This window comes from Grammomys surdaster, unplaced genomic scaffold (assembly GCF_004785775.1).
Source record: "Grammomys surdaster isolate TR1022 unplaced genomic scaffold, NIH_TR_1.0 213, whole genome shotgun sequence".
Classification (NCBI taxonomy): Eukaryota; Metazoa; Chordata; class Mammalia; order Rodentia; family Muridae; genus Grammomys; species Grammomys surdaster.
In genome coordinates, this window is record NW_021604658.1 from 707557 (window position 1) to 724151 (window position 16595).

At 41.7% G+C, this 16595-nt stretch overlaps 1 protein-coding gene across 1 annotated transcript in view; it reads left to right on the top strand.

Annotated features, from left to right (window-relative positions):
• Positions 1 to 14695, top strand: part of Ddx52 (DExD-box helicase 52) — a 23167-nt gene extending 8472 nt beyond the window's left edge. Inside the window, exons 5-15 of the mRNA XM_028772377.1 lie at positions 1639 to 1782; positions 2265 to 2376; positions 3752 to 3824; positions 4641 to 4844; positions 5776 to 5866; positions 7573 to 7695; positions 7786 to 7936; positions 8448 to 8523; positions 9776 to 9847; positions 11792 to 11878; positions 14254 to 14695. Of these exons, the coding sequence (XP_028628210.1) occupies positions 1639 to 1782; positions 2265 to 2376; positions 3752 to 3824; positions 4641 to 4844; positions 5776 to 5866; positions 7573 to 7695; positions 7786 to 7936; positions 8448 to 8523; positions 9776 to 9847; positions 11792 to 11878; positions 14254 to 14311 (1191 nt within the window). The 3' untranslated portion in view covers positions 14312 to 14695. The remainder of the gene's footprint in view (positions 1 to 1638; positions 1783 to 2264; positions 2377 to 3751; positions 3825 to 4640; positions 4845 to 5775; positions 5867 to 7572; positions 7696 to 7785; positions 7937 to 8447; positions 8524 to 9775; positions 9848 to 11791; positions 11879 to 14253) is intronic.
• The last annotated feature ends 1900 nt before the right edge of the window (positions 14696 to 16595 follow it).

The window sequence follows — 16595 nt, forward strand, 5'->3', positions numbered from 1 at the left end:
TGTGTGTGTGTGTGTGTGTGTGTATATGTGTATCCATGATCCTACTGCCTTAACCTCTCGGCTGCTGGCACTTTGGGTGTGTGCTATACTGTGCCTGACACTTGGGTATTCTTTTTCATAAAACATTTAAACCCTCTGAGCATGGAGACTGTGTTTTGTCTTTTCTTTCTTAGTTGAGTTTGTAATGCCCAGAAGCTGCATCAAAAATACAAATGCTTTTTAAAGTTCTTATGCAGAATCTAACTCGGTCTCCCCACTGCCCCTCTTTATTATTGACATATCCTTCACATACGATAAAGCACAGCGACCTTAAGCACAGTTTAGTCTGAACAGTGTGTAACCCACATAACAGAACTGTTCTCCAGAAGAGCTGTACATTTCTGCACACCTCAGAAAATTCTGTTTGCCCCATTCATTCATTCCTTACCCTACCTAACCCAGAAAAAAAAAACAAAAACAAAAAACAGGACAGTATTCTGATTGCCGTATTATTTTTTACTTCTAGGATTTCAGGTAGGATTGTCTCTAATCTTTCACTTAATGTTCTTGAAACTTACAACACATCTGCTACTACATAGCATTCTGTATGAATATATTAACAATGTGCTCATTTAATCACTTGTTGATAGAAGTGTAAATTAGATGAAGTGTTTGGAAACTAAATTTTTCTAAGAACTTTAAAAACTAACAATGATACAACCATGTAGTGGTGGCACACGCCTTTAGTCCCAGCACTCCGGAGGCAGAGGCAGGCGGATCTCTGAGTTTGAGGCCAGCCTGGTCTACACAGTGAGTTCAGGACAGCCAGGGCTGTTATACAGAAAAACCCTGTCTACAAAAATAAGTAAACAAATGGGCAGTGAAAAATTCTCACCTCCCTCTCCTCCCCTCCTTTTCTCCCTTCCTCCTTTCTCTCTTCTTCCCTCTCCCCATTTACAAAATAATCAGCTTGGCCTTAAATTAAGGTAGAGGAAAGATATGAGTTATCTTTTCACTCCATCATTTTAGTTCTTTTTTTTGCTTTGTGTACTGAAATGAGAATATACTCACATGTTTGAGTGATTTTGTTAACTCACATGAATTGAATTTGCATTTACTTTCCTCAGGTTATTTTGATCATTATTTCAGCTTAAGGCTTTAAAAATTACAGTGATCCCTTTGAAGACTGTTAAACTCATGTCACCTAGGTTGTCATCATTGTTAAATTGTAACCTTCACTCACTGTGTTATTTAACAAATTCATCCCAAGGGGATTGAACTGTACAGATACTGGAGTTAAAGGTCAGTTGTGTTATATGCTTTGATAACAGAGTCTACTGGGAAAGAAAACTTGAAATAATTCTGATTCTCTCCAGGTTGTCCATAGTGCCTACTGTTCAAATGTATATTAGTAGCAGTGCTCTAACTAACACTATTAGGGCAGTGAGGGTGGGGTGTTAGAAAAAAAGGCATAGTTGCAGTCAGAGAAGTGGGTAGGGTGTGAACGGTTAGATTTCATTCACTCAGTTTTAAGTGGTAGGATGTCCATTGGGATTATTTCATTCAGCTTTATTTGTTGTTTTCATGGCTGCTCACGTTGTCTAACCAGGCTCTGAAAACTTGATGAACTTGTCCTGTACTTCTGTGCTCTGTTGTTAGGGTCGAGAACTTCTGGCTTCTGCTCCTACTGGATCTGGGAAGACACTGGCGTTTAGCATTCCCATTTTAATGCAGCTGAAACAACCCACAAATAAAGGCTTTAGAGCCCTGGTTATATCCCCAACCCGAGAACTTGCCAGCCAGGTATGTCTTAGAGTTTTGGGAGAATGCATTTGTGTATGCTTTGATATCTTTCTTGCTAAGTTGGTAAAGCTCTCAAAAGAGTGTGTGGCACATGCCTTTAGACCCAACCCTCTTGACACAGGGGATCTAGAAAATCTCTGTGAGCTTTTGGCCAGGGCTATGGAGTGAGACCTTGTCTGAAAAAATAAAGGAAAAGAAAATACCCCAGTTTTCTGAGACAGTAAAAGTTCATTGATGAGTTCCACTGTCCTGGTGTGTAAATAAAACACATGCCAAGAGGTAAAAACTGCAGCAGATGGCAGGAGTTTGCTTTTGTTTCGTGGAAGTGGCTTAGGATCTTGAGTCTCTGAGCATTCCAGGCCATCCTGCAGAGCACTGCAGGTTTCCTCTGTGGGCTGGTAATAGGGATACCAAAGGCATAAAAGAAGCTGCCCACCCGGACCTAGTGTCTTAACGTTGGTTCTCTTACCTTTTTGTTTTAGATTCACAGAGAATTAATTAAAATATCTGAGGGTACAGGATTCAGGATACATATGATCCACAAAGCTGCAATAGCAGCTAAGAAATTTGGACCTAAATCATCTAAGAAGTTTGGTAAGAACTTCCTGCTTAGTATATGTAAGGGATTTGGAAATAATAAAGGTCCTAACTGCTATATAAAAATTGTTACAGTGCAAGTCAGGGGTGTGTGTGTGTATAAAAACATTTTTTTTAAGTCAGGGTTTCATGTAATTCATACTGGCTTCAAAGCTATTTAGTTGAAATTGACATTGACCTTGTGACTGACCCTCTTGCTTAGGCTTCCTAAATGCTGGGCTCACAGGTGTACACCACCACACCCAGTTTATGTAGTGCTAGGAATCAAACCCAGATCTTTGTGCCTGGTAAGCAAATATTATACCAACTGAGGGACATCTCTAAGCCCCTAATTAGTTATTTTATTTTATTGAAACAGGTTTTATCTGTGTAGTCCCTACTGTCTAGGAATTTGTTCTATAGACCAGGCTGACCTTGAACTCAGATCCACCTGCCTCTGCCCCAAGTGCTGGGATTAAAGCCATGTGCTACCACTGAGCCCTGCTTTGATTAGTTATTTCTAAGGAAGCTGGACATAGGCTTTCCTCCCTCTTTGACCCAGAAGATCTGTACCTGTGTCCCGGATGATTCTCCTCACCAGTCACCACGGGAACATTTGTAGTTGCTGCAGCTGGGGTGGGAACCAGTACCCCATTGTAAGTGGAGGCTAGAAATACGTTAAGCCCCTGAATGCCCAAGATAGCTGTTTGAAGAAAGTTGGGGGACTCACCGTGTCAGCAGTGCTAGGGTTTGGAATCCTACCTCATGCCCTTGGTTTCTAACCTGTCATGGGAATGCCTTGACAGATACAATTAGATTACTTGTCTCCCTTCAATGAACCACAGAATTTGCTTTTAACTTAAGCTCTGAAATTTTATTTAGGAGTTTTCAAGCCAAGCATGTTGGGACACAACTGCAGTCTAACCACTGAGGCAGGAGGATCAGAGAAGTTTTAAAGCCAGCCTGGGCTTAGGATGATAGAGCATTGTCTCTTAGAAGTTGAAATGGCTGCAAGTATAGTCAAGTGGTGCAGCTCTTGCCTAGTGTCTATAAAGCAGGCCTTGGCTTTACTAACCTGACCCTCAGGCAGGGGTAAGATGACCAGTTTGAGGGAGTCTGAACTACACAGCAAGACTCAGACTCAGGCAACGAAAAAGTTGAGGAAGCTGCTCAGATTGTAATAAAGAGAGCAGAGATAGAGATAAAGAGATAGAGGGAGAGGTTAGGTTGTGGTGGTGGAGAAAATGTATGACTTATTAACAAGAATTTGATTTTTGTGTTAACAGCTCTTTCCTTCCTACTAAGGTTATTAACTGAAATTCTGAAGGCTTAGTTCTGTGCTGCAAGGAATGCTTCTTATTTCTGCAGTTTCTCCCACTTGTTTTTCCTGTAGATATCCTTGTGACTACTCCAAATCGACTGATCTACTTGCTGAAGCAGGATCCACCAGGGATAGACCTAACAAGGTACAACATTCTCGTGTCTTTCACTCACTTACTTATTTTATTAGTCTCCTTGTTACTGTGACTGATTATTTGACAAACAGAAATTGAAGGAAGGAAGGAGAGGAGGGAGGGGCTAGTGTTTGAAGGGGTGTAGTTCATTGTGGCACTGGGGCAGGAAGGTGAAGCCCGGACTCCTTGCATCCACAGTTAGAAAGCAGGACAGTGATGACTGTTGACTCTTAGCTGACTTTTTCCTTTTCATTCAGTCTGAATCCCAGCCATAGTGCCGTTTGTAGCATGGGTCTTCCAACCTCAGTTAACCTGGTCCTGACAGTTCTCACAAGTGAGCCCAGAGGCTTGTCTCTGGTGACTTTGGATCCTGTCGGGTTAACAGTATCTTCCATCACAGTTACTTTGTTCTTAGTTGCTTTTCTTGTTGTCCTTTGGTGCCTGCTGTCTGCCAGCTTCTGTCAGTGTTAGGCTGAGAATAATAGTTTGAATTATCTAGCAGAAAACTGGGAGTTAACTTGTGAGGAAGAAAATTACACACTTGAATAAACAATCAGTACATAGCTCCCCAAGACCTTTTCATGTCTTTTAGCAAAAGGATCCTGAAGGAATCCTCTGTAATTGCTAACATGGCTTGTCTTTGAGGATTTAAAGTAGGTAACTGAGTTACATTTATCATGTCTTTGTGGTAATTTTTCTTGTACATTTTTTTTCTCATTTAATAAAGTGGCATCATTGTTGGACTTTTTTTTCCATGTATACTGACAGTTTGTTGAAGTGTCCTGATCTTCCAGTTCTGTAACCACAGGTTATTTTGCTATTCGTTAGTGTTGAGTGGCTGGTAGTAGATGAATCGGACAAACTGTTTGAAGATGGCAAAACTGGGTTTAGAGACCAGCTGGCTTCCATTTTCCTGGCCTGCACATCCCCCAAGATCAGAAGAGCAATGTTCAGCGCAACTTTTGCATATGATGTTGAGCAGTGGTGCAAGTTGAACCTGGACAACGTCGTTTCTGTGTCCATTGGAGCGAGGTGAGCTCTTGTTCTTTCATGTTATCCCACTCACTTGTGGTTTTGGGGGACTGGGAGTTTTGTTTTGGTTTTGTTCGGTGTTTTGTCTCAATGAGATAGTCGTTTAGTGTGATACCAACAAGTAAGAAAAGTTTTACTGATAGAAATGTGCTTTTCAAAGTCAAGGTTAAGGATTTTTCAGAATTACACAGTGGAGAGTCTCATGTTTGCATACTTATTCATCCCAGCATCATTCATTCATTCATTCATTCATTCACAAAATATGCCATAAGCTCAGTGGCTACCCATACTTAGTTTTCTGATTGTTGAATAGGACTGCATGGACCTACTGCTGTTACTTAGCCACGTGATAAGTAATTTTGGTACAAAAAGTGAATTTGAGAAGCACCAGGGACGTAGATCAGTGATTGAACAGTTAGGTAGCAGGATATCTGTGTTCTGTTCTCCAGTACTGGAAAAGGGTTTGAGATAGATAAGCATTTTATGTTAAATAAATACACCACCTCTGTTTAAAAAAAAAATGACCAAGGAAAAGCATGGGTTGGCAAGATGGCTCAGCAGTTAGGGTGCTTCCCATCAAGCCTGCTGCTGAGGTCGATCCCAGAACCATGTGTGGAAGGACAGACGGTAAAGTTGGTGTTGTGTTACACGGGTGCACGTGGTGGGCAGAGGACACTTCTTGGCAGTTAGTCTCAGGCCGACCCATTTACACGGCAAGAGCCTTTACCAGAGTTCTGTGCCATTCCTGGCTGGTTTGGGTCTTTGTTTGTCTTGTTTTATTTTTAGACAGCGAAGCTTTTCTACATCTAGTCCCAGCAGGCTAGACTGACTCGCAGAGCCCTGGACCACCCTCCCAGGTGCTGGGACTGCAGGTCCTCACCAGCATGCCTAGCTACAATTCAATTCGTAAAAGATACATTTGTCTTCTCAGGAATTCTGCAGTGGACACTGTTGAACAAGAGCTTCTCTTTGTTGGATCTGAGACTGGAAAACTCCTGGCTATGAGAGAACTTGTTAAAAAGGTATGTTGGAGTCGCTCTGGGCTTCTGGTGAAGGGCACTCACGCTTTAGCATCATCCTGCATTGTATTTAGTGTTGATTCAGTCTTAGTGATCCAGCGCATGGTGACGCCTCGGGACCTCCCTGGTGATGTCCTGAGTCCACATCTCCCTGTCCATGTGTCCTTCACTCCCTCATCTCTGCTGGTTCCTTAGAGATGACCTGCATGAGTGACGGCCTCAGTCTGCTTTTGGTTTTTTATCCCAAAATAAGTACTGAGTAGAAGCCTTGGTTAGAAAGCTGAAAGGCTGGAGAGTTGGCTTAGTGGTTAAGGGCACTTACAGCTCTTGTGAGAACCTGGGTTCAAGTCCCAGCACCCACATGATCCCTCCCAACCATCTCTGACTCTAGTTCCAGGGCACCTGACACCACCACTGACCCCTTTGAGCACCAGACACATACATGGTAACATACATACATGTAATTAGAACATACACACATAAAAAAAATGTGTGTTCAGGTAAGGAAGCAAAAATGTATGAGTGGTAGGTCTGCTTTTTGGAATTTATTCTTATAGATGAGCACAAATGTATCAGCTGCTTTACTGGTAGAGCAGTTCGGATGGTTGTTTGATGGACAAGAAAGGCGTTTGTACATCCCTGGGGCCTGGAGGTGGACTTCTGAGCTGGATGACCTAGGGATTTGAGCTGTACCATTTTCTGTCTCGAAGATGACAGCATATGTGAGCTCCTAGTTGATGTTCAAGTGTTTCTTGATTCTGTTGGGGGGAATGGGGATTTTTATTTGTTTACATTGAAACAGCTAGAACTAAAGATACAGGAAAATTCTAAAGTTGAAGTAAGCAGTTCTGGTGCTAAGAGGTGGTGGTTTTAGCATGGGCATACATTGCTGTAGGAATGCAAGTTTATTGGAATTAAATACCATCCAAGTTTATTGGAGATAAGAAATACCATCCAAGGACAGTGAAAACCCTTTGTAGAGGGTGGATGGTGAGGAAGATGGAGGCAGATTGAGACACTGGCAATAGAAGTCTTAGAAGTTCTATTGCTGTGATAAAATACTGGGACAAAAAAAAAAAAACCAAAACTTGGGGAAGAAGAGTTTAATTCAGCTCACAGTTCCACATCAGAGTCCATCACTGCAGGACATCAGAGCAGCACATAGAGGCAAGAACCGATGGAGAGGCTGTGGTGGGATGCTGCTTAATGGTTTGCTTTCCAATAGCTTGTTCAACCTACTTCCTTATAGCACCTGGAATCACCTGCCTAGAGATGGCACCACCCACAGTGGTCCATCAGTCATCATTCATTAAGAAAGTATACTACAGACCTGCCTTCGGTATGGAGGTCTTTCTTCAGTTGAGAGTCCCTCTTCCCTTGCTGGGCGGTGGTGGCGCACACCTTTAATCTCAGCACTTGGGAGGCAGAGGCAGTCGGATTTCTGAGTTCGAGGCTAGCCTGGTCTACAGAGTGAGTTCCAGGACAGCCAGGACTACACAGAGAAACCCTGTCTCGAAAAACCAAAAAAAAAAAAAAAAGAAGAGAGAGAGAGAGTCCCTCTTCCCAGATGACTTTGGTTTTATGTCAGATTGACATAAAAGGTGTCAGGACAATACACTAAATTGAATGGATTCTTTGTGAACTAAAGACATACTGGTTGTATTCTCTCTTACAAGTTATATGTGATGATTTTTACTTCTTTCTCCTAGGGTTTCAATCCACCTGTCCTTGTTTTTGTTCAGTCTATTGAAAGGGCTAAAGAACTTTTCCATGAGCTCATATATGAAGGTATTAATGTGGACGTCATTCATGCAGAAAGAACACAGCAGCAGGTAGAACGTCAACTGTACTACAAACATTATGCACTGCCTATTTGCCAAATAGACTGGTACTAAAGCATTTAATGTGTCTTCTTTCTCCAGCGAGATAACACAGTCCACAGCTTCAGAGCAGGAAAAATCTGGGTTCTTATTTGTACAGCCTTACTTGCAAGAGGAATTGACTTTAAAGGCGTAAACCTGGTCATCAATTACGATTTCCCAACCAGCTCAGTGGAATACATCCATAGGATAGGTGAGCCTTTGTTTTCATGCCCTTGTTGCCTACTTATTTTTCCCAGCACCTCTACCCTTCCTGTTAGGCATACTCACTCTTTGGGCTTTGGTGCTGTGAAAATCCAGTGACCTTTTTTTGGGTGTGGGGTTACATTTTTTATTTAATGATGTGAGTGAAGCATGCCAATGGTGTGGGAGTTGGAGGAAGACATCAAGTGTCGGTCCTCAACTTTCCAGTTGTTTGAATTGGTGTCTGTCAGGGTGGTGACTTGTGAGCTTTCAGGGAGTCCTTCATCTCTACCTCCATCTTAATATAGGGACATGGATTACAGTCGTGTCTTACTGCTCTGGCTTTTACATGGATTCTGGGAATTTGAATTCCTATCCTCTTGTTTGTGCAAAAAGTGATTTACCCACTGAGACATCTCCAAATCCCAAAGTCCTTTCTGTGAACCTTGAGAATTATTTCCAGTTAAACATCAAACAAACAAACAAAAAAAAAAACATTTTCATGGTCTGGTTTCTCCTAGGTCGAACTGGAAGAGCAGGGAATAGGGGAAAGGCTGTTACATTTTTCACTGAAGATGATAAACCATTACTAAGAAGGTAAATTAGGGGCTGGGATGTAGCTCACTTGTAGAGCTCTTGTCTGTTGTGTTTGATTCCAGCATCACACCTACCACTCCACCATCCACAAATTTAAGACGCTTGTAAATTAGGAAACATAACTTGGTATTTTAGTTGCAGTTGACAAAATTGCTTCATTATTTTTCTGTGTGTATTTATTAGTAGATAATTAGAAATGACTTTGTCCCAAAATCTGTTGCTAATATATTAGTGGCTCGTTGCTGAGGTTGTGGGTTACCAAAGTTTCTGTAGAGGTTTTCCGTCCAGTCAGTGCTCTCTTTTACCATGGTGTATCCGTTCTGTTATTTTGGGGCCAGATGGAGTTTTAAATTTAGTCCCAGAGTCACTTGCCATAGAGGAAAAAATATTTTAGTGACACATTTTATTTTTGTCAGTTGTAGCCCTTTGAAGTCTGTATATAACATGCTTTTAGACTCTCTGGTATTAATTTAGTCCATCATTATAGATTTTTATGCAGATTTCTGATTTTGGAGATAGGGTTTCACTATGTAGCCTAGGCTGGCCTGAAACTCACAGTCTGCCTGTCTCTATCTCCCAAGAGCTAGTATTACAGGCTTGTGCCACCAATCTCAGCTATAAAGGTGCAGGGTTCTCTGTATTTTGGCTGCCTACAGTAATTTTTGGTTAAAGGCTAACTGACAGCACCTACATTCATTCTATACGTGTGCCTTCAAAGCTTCCGTTTTGTCATGCGTACTTTGTCTTGCTTTAAGCAGACTCTAACATGTCTATATATAGGTGTGTGTTGCAAGAGCCTCGATGGATCTAGGGGCTTAATAACCATGAGGATGTAACTGATAACTCTGACCTCAGTTAGCTATGACCATTAGCTTTTCATCTGTGAGATGGGGATTGTAGGATTTTCCACATTAAGTCATTGTGAGGAATGAGTAGTTATACTATGTAGAAGCCTTGCAGTCTGGCCCTTAGTAAGAACTGTCACTTAATGAATCGAGGCTTCCCTCTAGCTTCGCTGAGGATTGGAAATAGCTGCTACCTAAGTTACTCGTCCATGTATTGATTTCAGTCCAGTGAATGCTTCTCTCAGAAATCTAGAATGGTTTCACTTGACAGTAATTGGTACTCTCTGAGAAGACTGCTGGAATACATTTGTGTAGTTTTAGTTCCTTTGTATTGTACAGAGGGGTTTGTACATGACTAATTTTGTGCATTAATGAGATGTGTTCCTGTTTGGGGGTTTGTTTTTCAGTGTTGCCAATGTTATCCAGCAGGCTGGTTGTCCTGTGCCTGAATACATAAAAGGTTTCCAGAAACTACTAAGGTATGCATTTAAACTTACTTGGAGCCTTTTCTCTGGGTCTTTATATGTTCTTGCATTTTGTTTATTGTGTTTGTTCCTCCTTGCCTTTATTTAGTTTGTAGTTTAAGTATATACATAGATACATACACATATACAAACACACACACACATATCCCAGAGTTGTGCATTGTTCAATTTTACATGTTTTTGGTTTTGTTTTTGAGACAGGGTCTCACTATGTAGACCAGGCTGGCCTCAAATTCACAGACATTTGACTGGCTCTGATCCTAAATGCTGGGATTATAAAGGCATGTGTGCCACTATGCCTGGCAAACTTTTTCCTGTTTTTTAATCTTTTTTTCTTTTTTTAATGTATGTGAGTACACTGTCACTGTCTTCAGACACACCAGAAGAGGGCATCGAATCCCATCACAAATGGTTGTGAGCCACCATGTGGTTGCTGGGAATTGAACTCAGGACCTCTGGAAGAGCAGCCTGTGCTCTTAACTGCTGAGCCATCCTTCTAGCGCTATGCTTTTAAATCTTACATACAAATGGTTCTTGAGTTAAAACAGGTTTAAGATCATCTAAACTCATTGTGAACTGAAGGTATTATAAGTAGAAAATGGGCTAGGCAGTAGTGGCACATGCCTATAGTCCCAGCATACAGGAGGCAGAGGGAGATGGGTCTCCTGAGTTTGAGGCCAGCCTGGTCTACAGAGTGAGTTCCAGGACAGTCAAGGCTACACAGAGAAACCCTGTCTTGAAAAAAAAAATGTAGAAAATGAATTTAAGCCTGTCTAATCTACCAAACATCCTAGATGTGTACTGTAGACTTTCAGGGCTTATGTGGTTTCATTTGTTTTTTCAGACTCACTCTTTACTTAGGTTGGCTTGAAACTCACAGCCATCTTTCTGCCTTGACTGTTCTAATTACTGAGATTGCAATGGATCACTACACTTTGCTAGAGTATTTACCTGTCACTCTCATTGTTGAGTGACTTCCTTGGAGCTCTGGTTCCCTGTTGCTGCCCAGCAATGCTAAAAACTTTTGTGTTACGAATTGCACGCTGGGAGGGCCAAAGTACAGAGTAGTTCCTGCTGAGCAGGAGTCACTCTGCATCATCAAGTGAAAAGCTGTGTGTGGCTTCTGTGAGAGCATCGACTGGGCGTGCTCCTTTAGTCTGTTCTTGCCTGGAGTTTCCTGTGTGGCTGAGTAACATTTACTGCATCACAGTCCTGTGTACTCAGCAGCACCTGTCTCCAGGACTCTTCCTCTTGCAGAACTGCACCTCTGTGTGCATTAAACAGCAGCTCCTGTCTTCCCCTTTGCCTAGTCCTGGCAACCACTATTTTGTTCCTGTTTTTGGTTTTTACTTTCTGGGTACCTCATATAAGTTGCATCATACAGTGGACTTATTTCACTTTGCACCATGTCTTTTAGTCAGAATTTTCTTCCTTAAAGCCCGTACAACATTTTACCTGGCATCTGTCTGTCATTTAGGTTGCAGCTACCTTATGTCTGTTGAGTCTTTCAAAGACTACTCTCATACGCTCTAGACTTATCCTTTCAACATACTCTAATCCCAACAGTGATGTGTCTTTAAAGCATTTTAAGGAGACATTTTACTTTAGAATATATTATTTCCTTCTCAGCTTTTCTATCTTTGAAATCAGATTCTTAAAAACTATTCAATGAGTGAAATATGCTTAGAATTATTAATAGTGATTAATTGTCTGGAATCAGAATCTTTAATGCTTATTGACATAGAACATGAGGTTGTCCCAGGGTGTATTTAATCACAGCCAGTGTGATTTTAAAGGTTGCTTCCCTGTGTCCTTATGAAACAGTCGGAAGTGCTGTCAGCTGACCTGGTCCATTGAAATGAGTAGAGCCTCAGCTAACTTTAGCTTCTAAATGAACTTGTGTTTAATTTATTTCTTCTCTCTCTTCTTAACTCCCAGCAAACAAAAGAAAAAAATGATTAAGAAGCCATTGGAAAGGGAGAGCATTAGTACAACTCCAAAATACTTCTTAGAGCAAGCTAAGCAGTAAGTACCTGTGTGGTAAGAAAACTCCTATAATTATAGTAGGCATTGCTTTTCCTTAAGAGACATTTATAGAAGTAAAATGAATACATAGGTGATCCATTATACAATATGGTAGAGTATCTCAGAATACCTTTGATTAGGGAATTTGCATATCTTAGTGTTGAAATTTTTCTGAATCTATATATTAATCATCTAGATTTCCCACCATATTTGAAAATAGATTTGCTGTGAATTAGAATTGCACCTCACACTCTGCACTGTCTGCATTAGGCCATGCTGCTAGAGCCAGCAGTTAGGAGCATTGACAGATGTTGATCAAACCTTTCTTGAAGTGTCTCTCTCCTGGACAGGATTTCATATGACCTTAGGCTCACACTGAGGTGCACTGTATCCTTTAAAATTACTTACTTGGCTTAGGATTTTTTGGGGGGAGTTGGGGTGAGTACTTAGCATAGGTCTTGTAGGATACATACAGGTATGTTTTATCTATTAATACTAGGAAGCTATGTGTTTTGGTAGGGGTTTGCCAGAATATTCTAAGTTCTATTACCCTAATTAGAAGAGATACTTTTCACAAATTTCCCAGTACTAGAATAGCATGTGCTCTAATGAATCTTTCAGTTCGTGCGTGTGCGTGTGCGTGTGCGTGTGCGTGTGCGTGTGTGTGTGTGTGTGCCCCCCCCCCCAAGGGTGTTGTTAGCATCCTAGGGATGTAAGCTAATTCTCCTTTCCATTACCTTAAATTGAGTGGGAAAGCCATTAGGTAAACTGTTCCATAGACTAGCACAGTTCACTACAGAAACTCGGTGCTGGTGGGATAGAGAAATGCATGTAAAACAGGTCATATGAGAACATGAGGTGACTTTAAACAAAGGAATCTACATAAGGGAAGGTCTTGGGTGCAGATACAGTTACAGGAGGTTTCAAGGAGGTAGATGTGTTTAAAGACAGGCGAGATTTAGGTCTTTAGAAAGAACAAGATGATCAGACATCTGAAACTGTTTGTGCCACTGTTGTAAGCAGAAGAGGAGGCTTGCACAGCATTTAGTGCTGTGGAAATAAAGTTCACTCCAGGCGTTGGCAGTACATAGGGTGCCCCAGAGTTTCGGTGTTTTCTCCAGATTGAGTGTGGAGCCTGATGTGGTGAGGGGTGGATTTGGATTTGGAGCCTAAAAACTGATTCTAATAGGAACTTTCTTGGGCGACCTGGGCAAGTTGCTTGTCTCTACACCACAAATTTAAAAGATAAGGAAGCTTAATAGTTTAAATTCCATTGGTACTTTCTCAGTTTTATGAATTCTTTATATTAACATTGTAGGGGTGTGTGTGTGTGTGTGTGTGTGTGTGTGTGTGTGTGTGTGTGTCTGTGTGTAAAAGTTTTGTGTGGCAGGTAGTTTGTCTGGAGTATCATGAAGGGTGTTAGGCACCTGTCAGTCTTACTTCTTAGGAGAGCTAAGATTACAAGTGCACGTCTCTCAGGCACTGAGTAGAAGCTGGTGGAGGCTTTTCTGGAGCCTGAAAGTCAGATGGAGCATGACATGGAGACCATTGTCTTTTAATAGGATACAGCAGTATTTTTATTATTATTATTATTATTATTTAGATTAAACACTATTTTGAATAATTACACTTTAAATGTTTTGTGTTCATAGCATTCTTTTGGGCTTATTAAAACTTAGCCACAAGAAGCCTTGGGAGTGCTGGTTAAGGCTTGTGGTATCAGCCACACACCTAAGGCTTTCTTTCCGTTTACTTGTATTTTAAAGACCATCTTTCTAAACATAAGAACAAGATCCATCATGATCTAGTCCATGCTCCTTCTCCATCACAGGTCCAGTTGCTCTGGGCTGTATAAGTTTATGTCTTCAGCTCAGCTTCCACATTAAACTTGGAACCTGATCCCTGATTGTCTAGAGGCCTCCTTTCAGGCCCTTACAGACTCAGCCTGATGTGGTGAGGGGTAGATTTGGATTTGGAGCCTAAAAACTGATTCTAATAGGAACTTTCTTGGGCGACCTGGGCAAGTTGCTTGTCTAATATGTCATGACCATCAGGTATTTATTACCCATTCTGCCTCGTTGTCTTCATGTGAAAATGCATGCACAAACAACGCTTAACTGCAGTGTCTAGTACTTAGCACAGAATCACTGGGTCAAGACCAGACTCTGTCCTTTGTGCTCTGTAGTAGTGTAGTTGGTTATAATGATTTTCATTTGGACAGTGATTTTTATGCTAGACAGAGACCTAGTAAATATCTTTGCTTCCAGTTCCTCAGATGCTTTGCTGTACAGTAACTTTTGGCACGTTTATTTAGCCTCGGTTATAGAAGTAAATTTACATAGAATTTCTGATTCAGCATGTCTTCCTTTTCCTAGGAAAAAGGTTGCTGGCCAAAACAGCAAGAAGAAAGAAACTCTCAAAGAGAAAAGTTAAACAGTAAACACCTTAGAAGGCAATCCCTGCAGGGTAACTTATTAGCCTGGCATGAATTCTCATGGAGCATTTACAACCATCTTTACCAAACATTTTAAATCAGCGAGGATATGAGAGAACAGAGTGGTCCTGATCTAGTGACGCATCAAGCTTCACTTTGTAGGTGGAATTCATACAATGGAAATAACATGCACTGACATTTCTGCCTGAATCGGAGAGATACTTCTTATAGAAGAACAAGAACTGATGCTAAAATAACACCCAAGTGTGGTGAACTTTTAAGGATTTTGCCCTTCAAGTGTGAAGGAAAGTGTGATACATGCTGTGGAGAAGCATCTGGAAAAGAATTTTAAAATAAAAGCTTAAGTTTGAGTGCACCATCCACACTTGTGTGCATGGAGAGCCTGTGTGTGGGATAGGAACAAGAGCAGCAGCCAGGCTGCCACAGGAAGAAGCCTGGTGCTCCCTTTAGTGTCCCTTATTCAAGTTCCAGGGGATAGGAAACTTCAGTCTGTTGAAATTTATATATACTGCACTGGGGAAGACTCATGCTTAGCTGTCATAGTGTTGCAATTGTAAGGTTATGATCAGCCTCTGCCTGCCTGACTTCATTCTCTGTCATTTAACCGTGTTCTTTCCTGTCTCTTTCCACTCAAGATGATTCTGCTTGAAAGTTGATAGCACTCTATCCTACCCTGATAAGGAAGAACATTCCTGTTACACTATACTCCTGGCTTCATTGTCTCAGACGCTTATCTTTGCTGAGGCTTGACGGCCTTCATCCACCCTCCACAGAGGACTGATCATTTAGACCAGGGCAGTACACAGTGTGCAGGTTTTTCTTAATTACCGGCTTTGTACAGTGGAATAAAAAAAGGCTTGGTACAAGTTGAAGCACTTAAGATTGGAGCCTAGAATTAATTGCAAGGTGCTGCCACAGAACTGCAACTTAGGTGACTGGCAGCAACTGAATTAAGCCTGATTCCTTTACTCTAGGCAGTTGATGCTTCAGTCTAAAGTCAGCACAGGAGACCTTTTTAATGTGTATTTGTTTTGAAAAGGGATCTCTCTATCCCAGACTGGCCTGGAACTCACAGCAGTCCTCCTGTTTCAGCCCCTTTACTACTGAGAATAGACATGAGACTGTCCTGAATAGATGGGACAAAGATTTTTTTTTTAAATCAGGCTTCATTTAAATAAACTGCTCCAGAGAGTAAAAACCAAAAGTATGTCATTTTTTTATTCTTGCAGATAATTGAGTCAGTGTGTATCCTGAAGTGGGTATATACTTGAAACCATTGTCAGCTGTGTTCTTTAATTTTAGACCTTCAGCTTTCCCTGTGTTTTAAGACTAAAAGTACCTATTTTTGTCTGAAGCTTTGTAAACTCAACAGATACTACTTCAACAAGCATTAAGTTTATTTTTCTTTTAGGAACACAGGGCTTGCTAACAGCACCACTCTTGGCAATTAATGGCAGTGATGAAGTCTAGAAGCAATTGTGTGGTATGAAACCGTGGTCTCAAAGCATCTGAGCAGGATTCTAACGCAGATGTGTTATGTCCTAGGACGGCTGCGGATAGAGACGCTAACAGCTCACTTTGACAATCCCTACTCCGTTATTTTCTCTTCATTCTTTCCTGAGCAACCACCCAGTCCATGAAGTAGCTTCAAGACTTTTATCTGCTTGTTTTGTCAAAGGGTCAGTAATGAATTTAAACTCCTATACATCAGTAAGGACTCTCCTACATAAATATTAGCTCTGTCCAGGGAAGAGGAAGAGTGAAATAGAAAACAAGACCAAACAACAACAAAGGAAAAAGATCCCACAAATAATGGGCATGGTCCTTCTTAAAAAGCAAGAAAAGCAAGAGCATGTGTGCTCTTTGTTGGCTTAAGTAAAAATACTGTCAGTGCCTGTGATAGATGTTGAAGAGAGTCGGGGTGGGGGAGCGGGGTGGGGGGACCAAGGGAAACAGCTGTAAAGGCTGTCTAGGATTTGTCAGTTGTGTAAAGGGACAGCAGAAAAGCACCATCCGGTTAAATCGGGACCTACTGTGTGCACTAGTGCAGATCGACGTTTGCAAAGTAACTACACCAATTGCAGTGCTGTGACTCCTCCAGCATGCGGCAGGGGCGCGCCGCTCGTGCCCGAGGGCTGTGAAGTCACGTGGGCGCGCGGCCCCGCCCCGTCGTCGGCCCCGACTTGGTGGGGCGGTGTCTGCCCCGGAAGTGCCTGTCTTCAGCTGACAGCTGCTGGCGCGGCGGCGGCGGCCCCGAGCAAG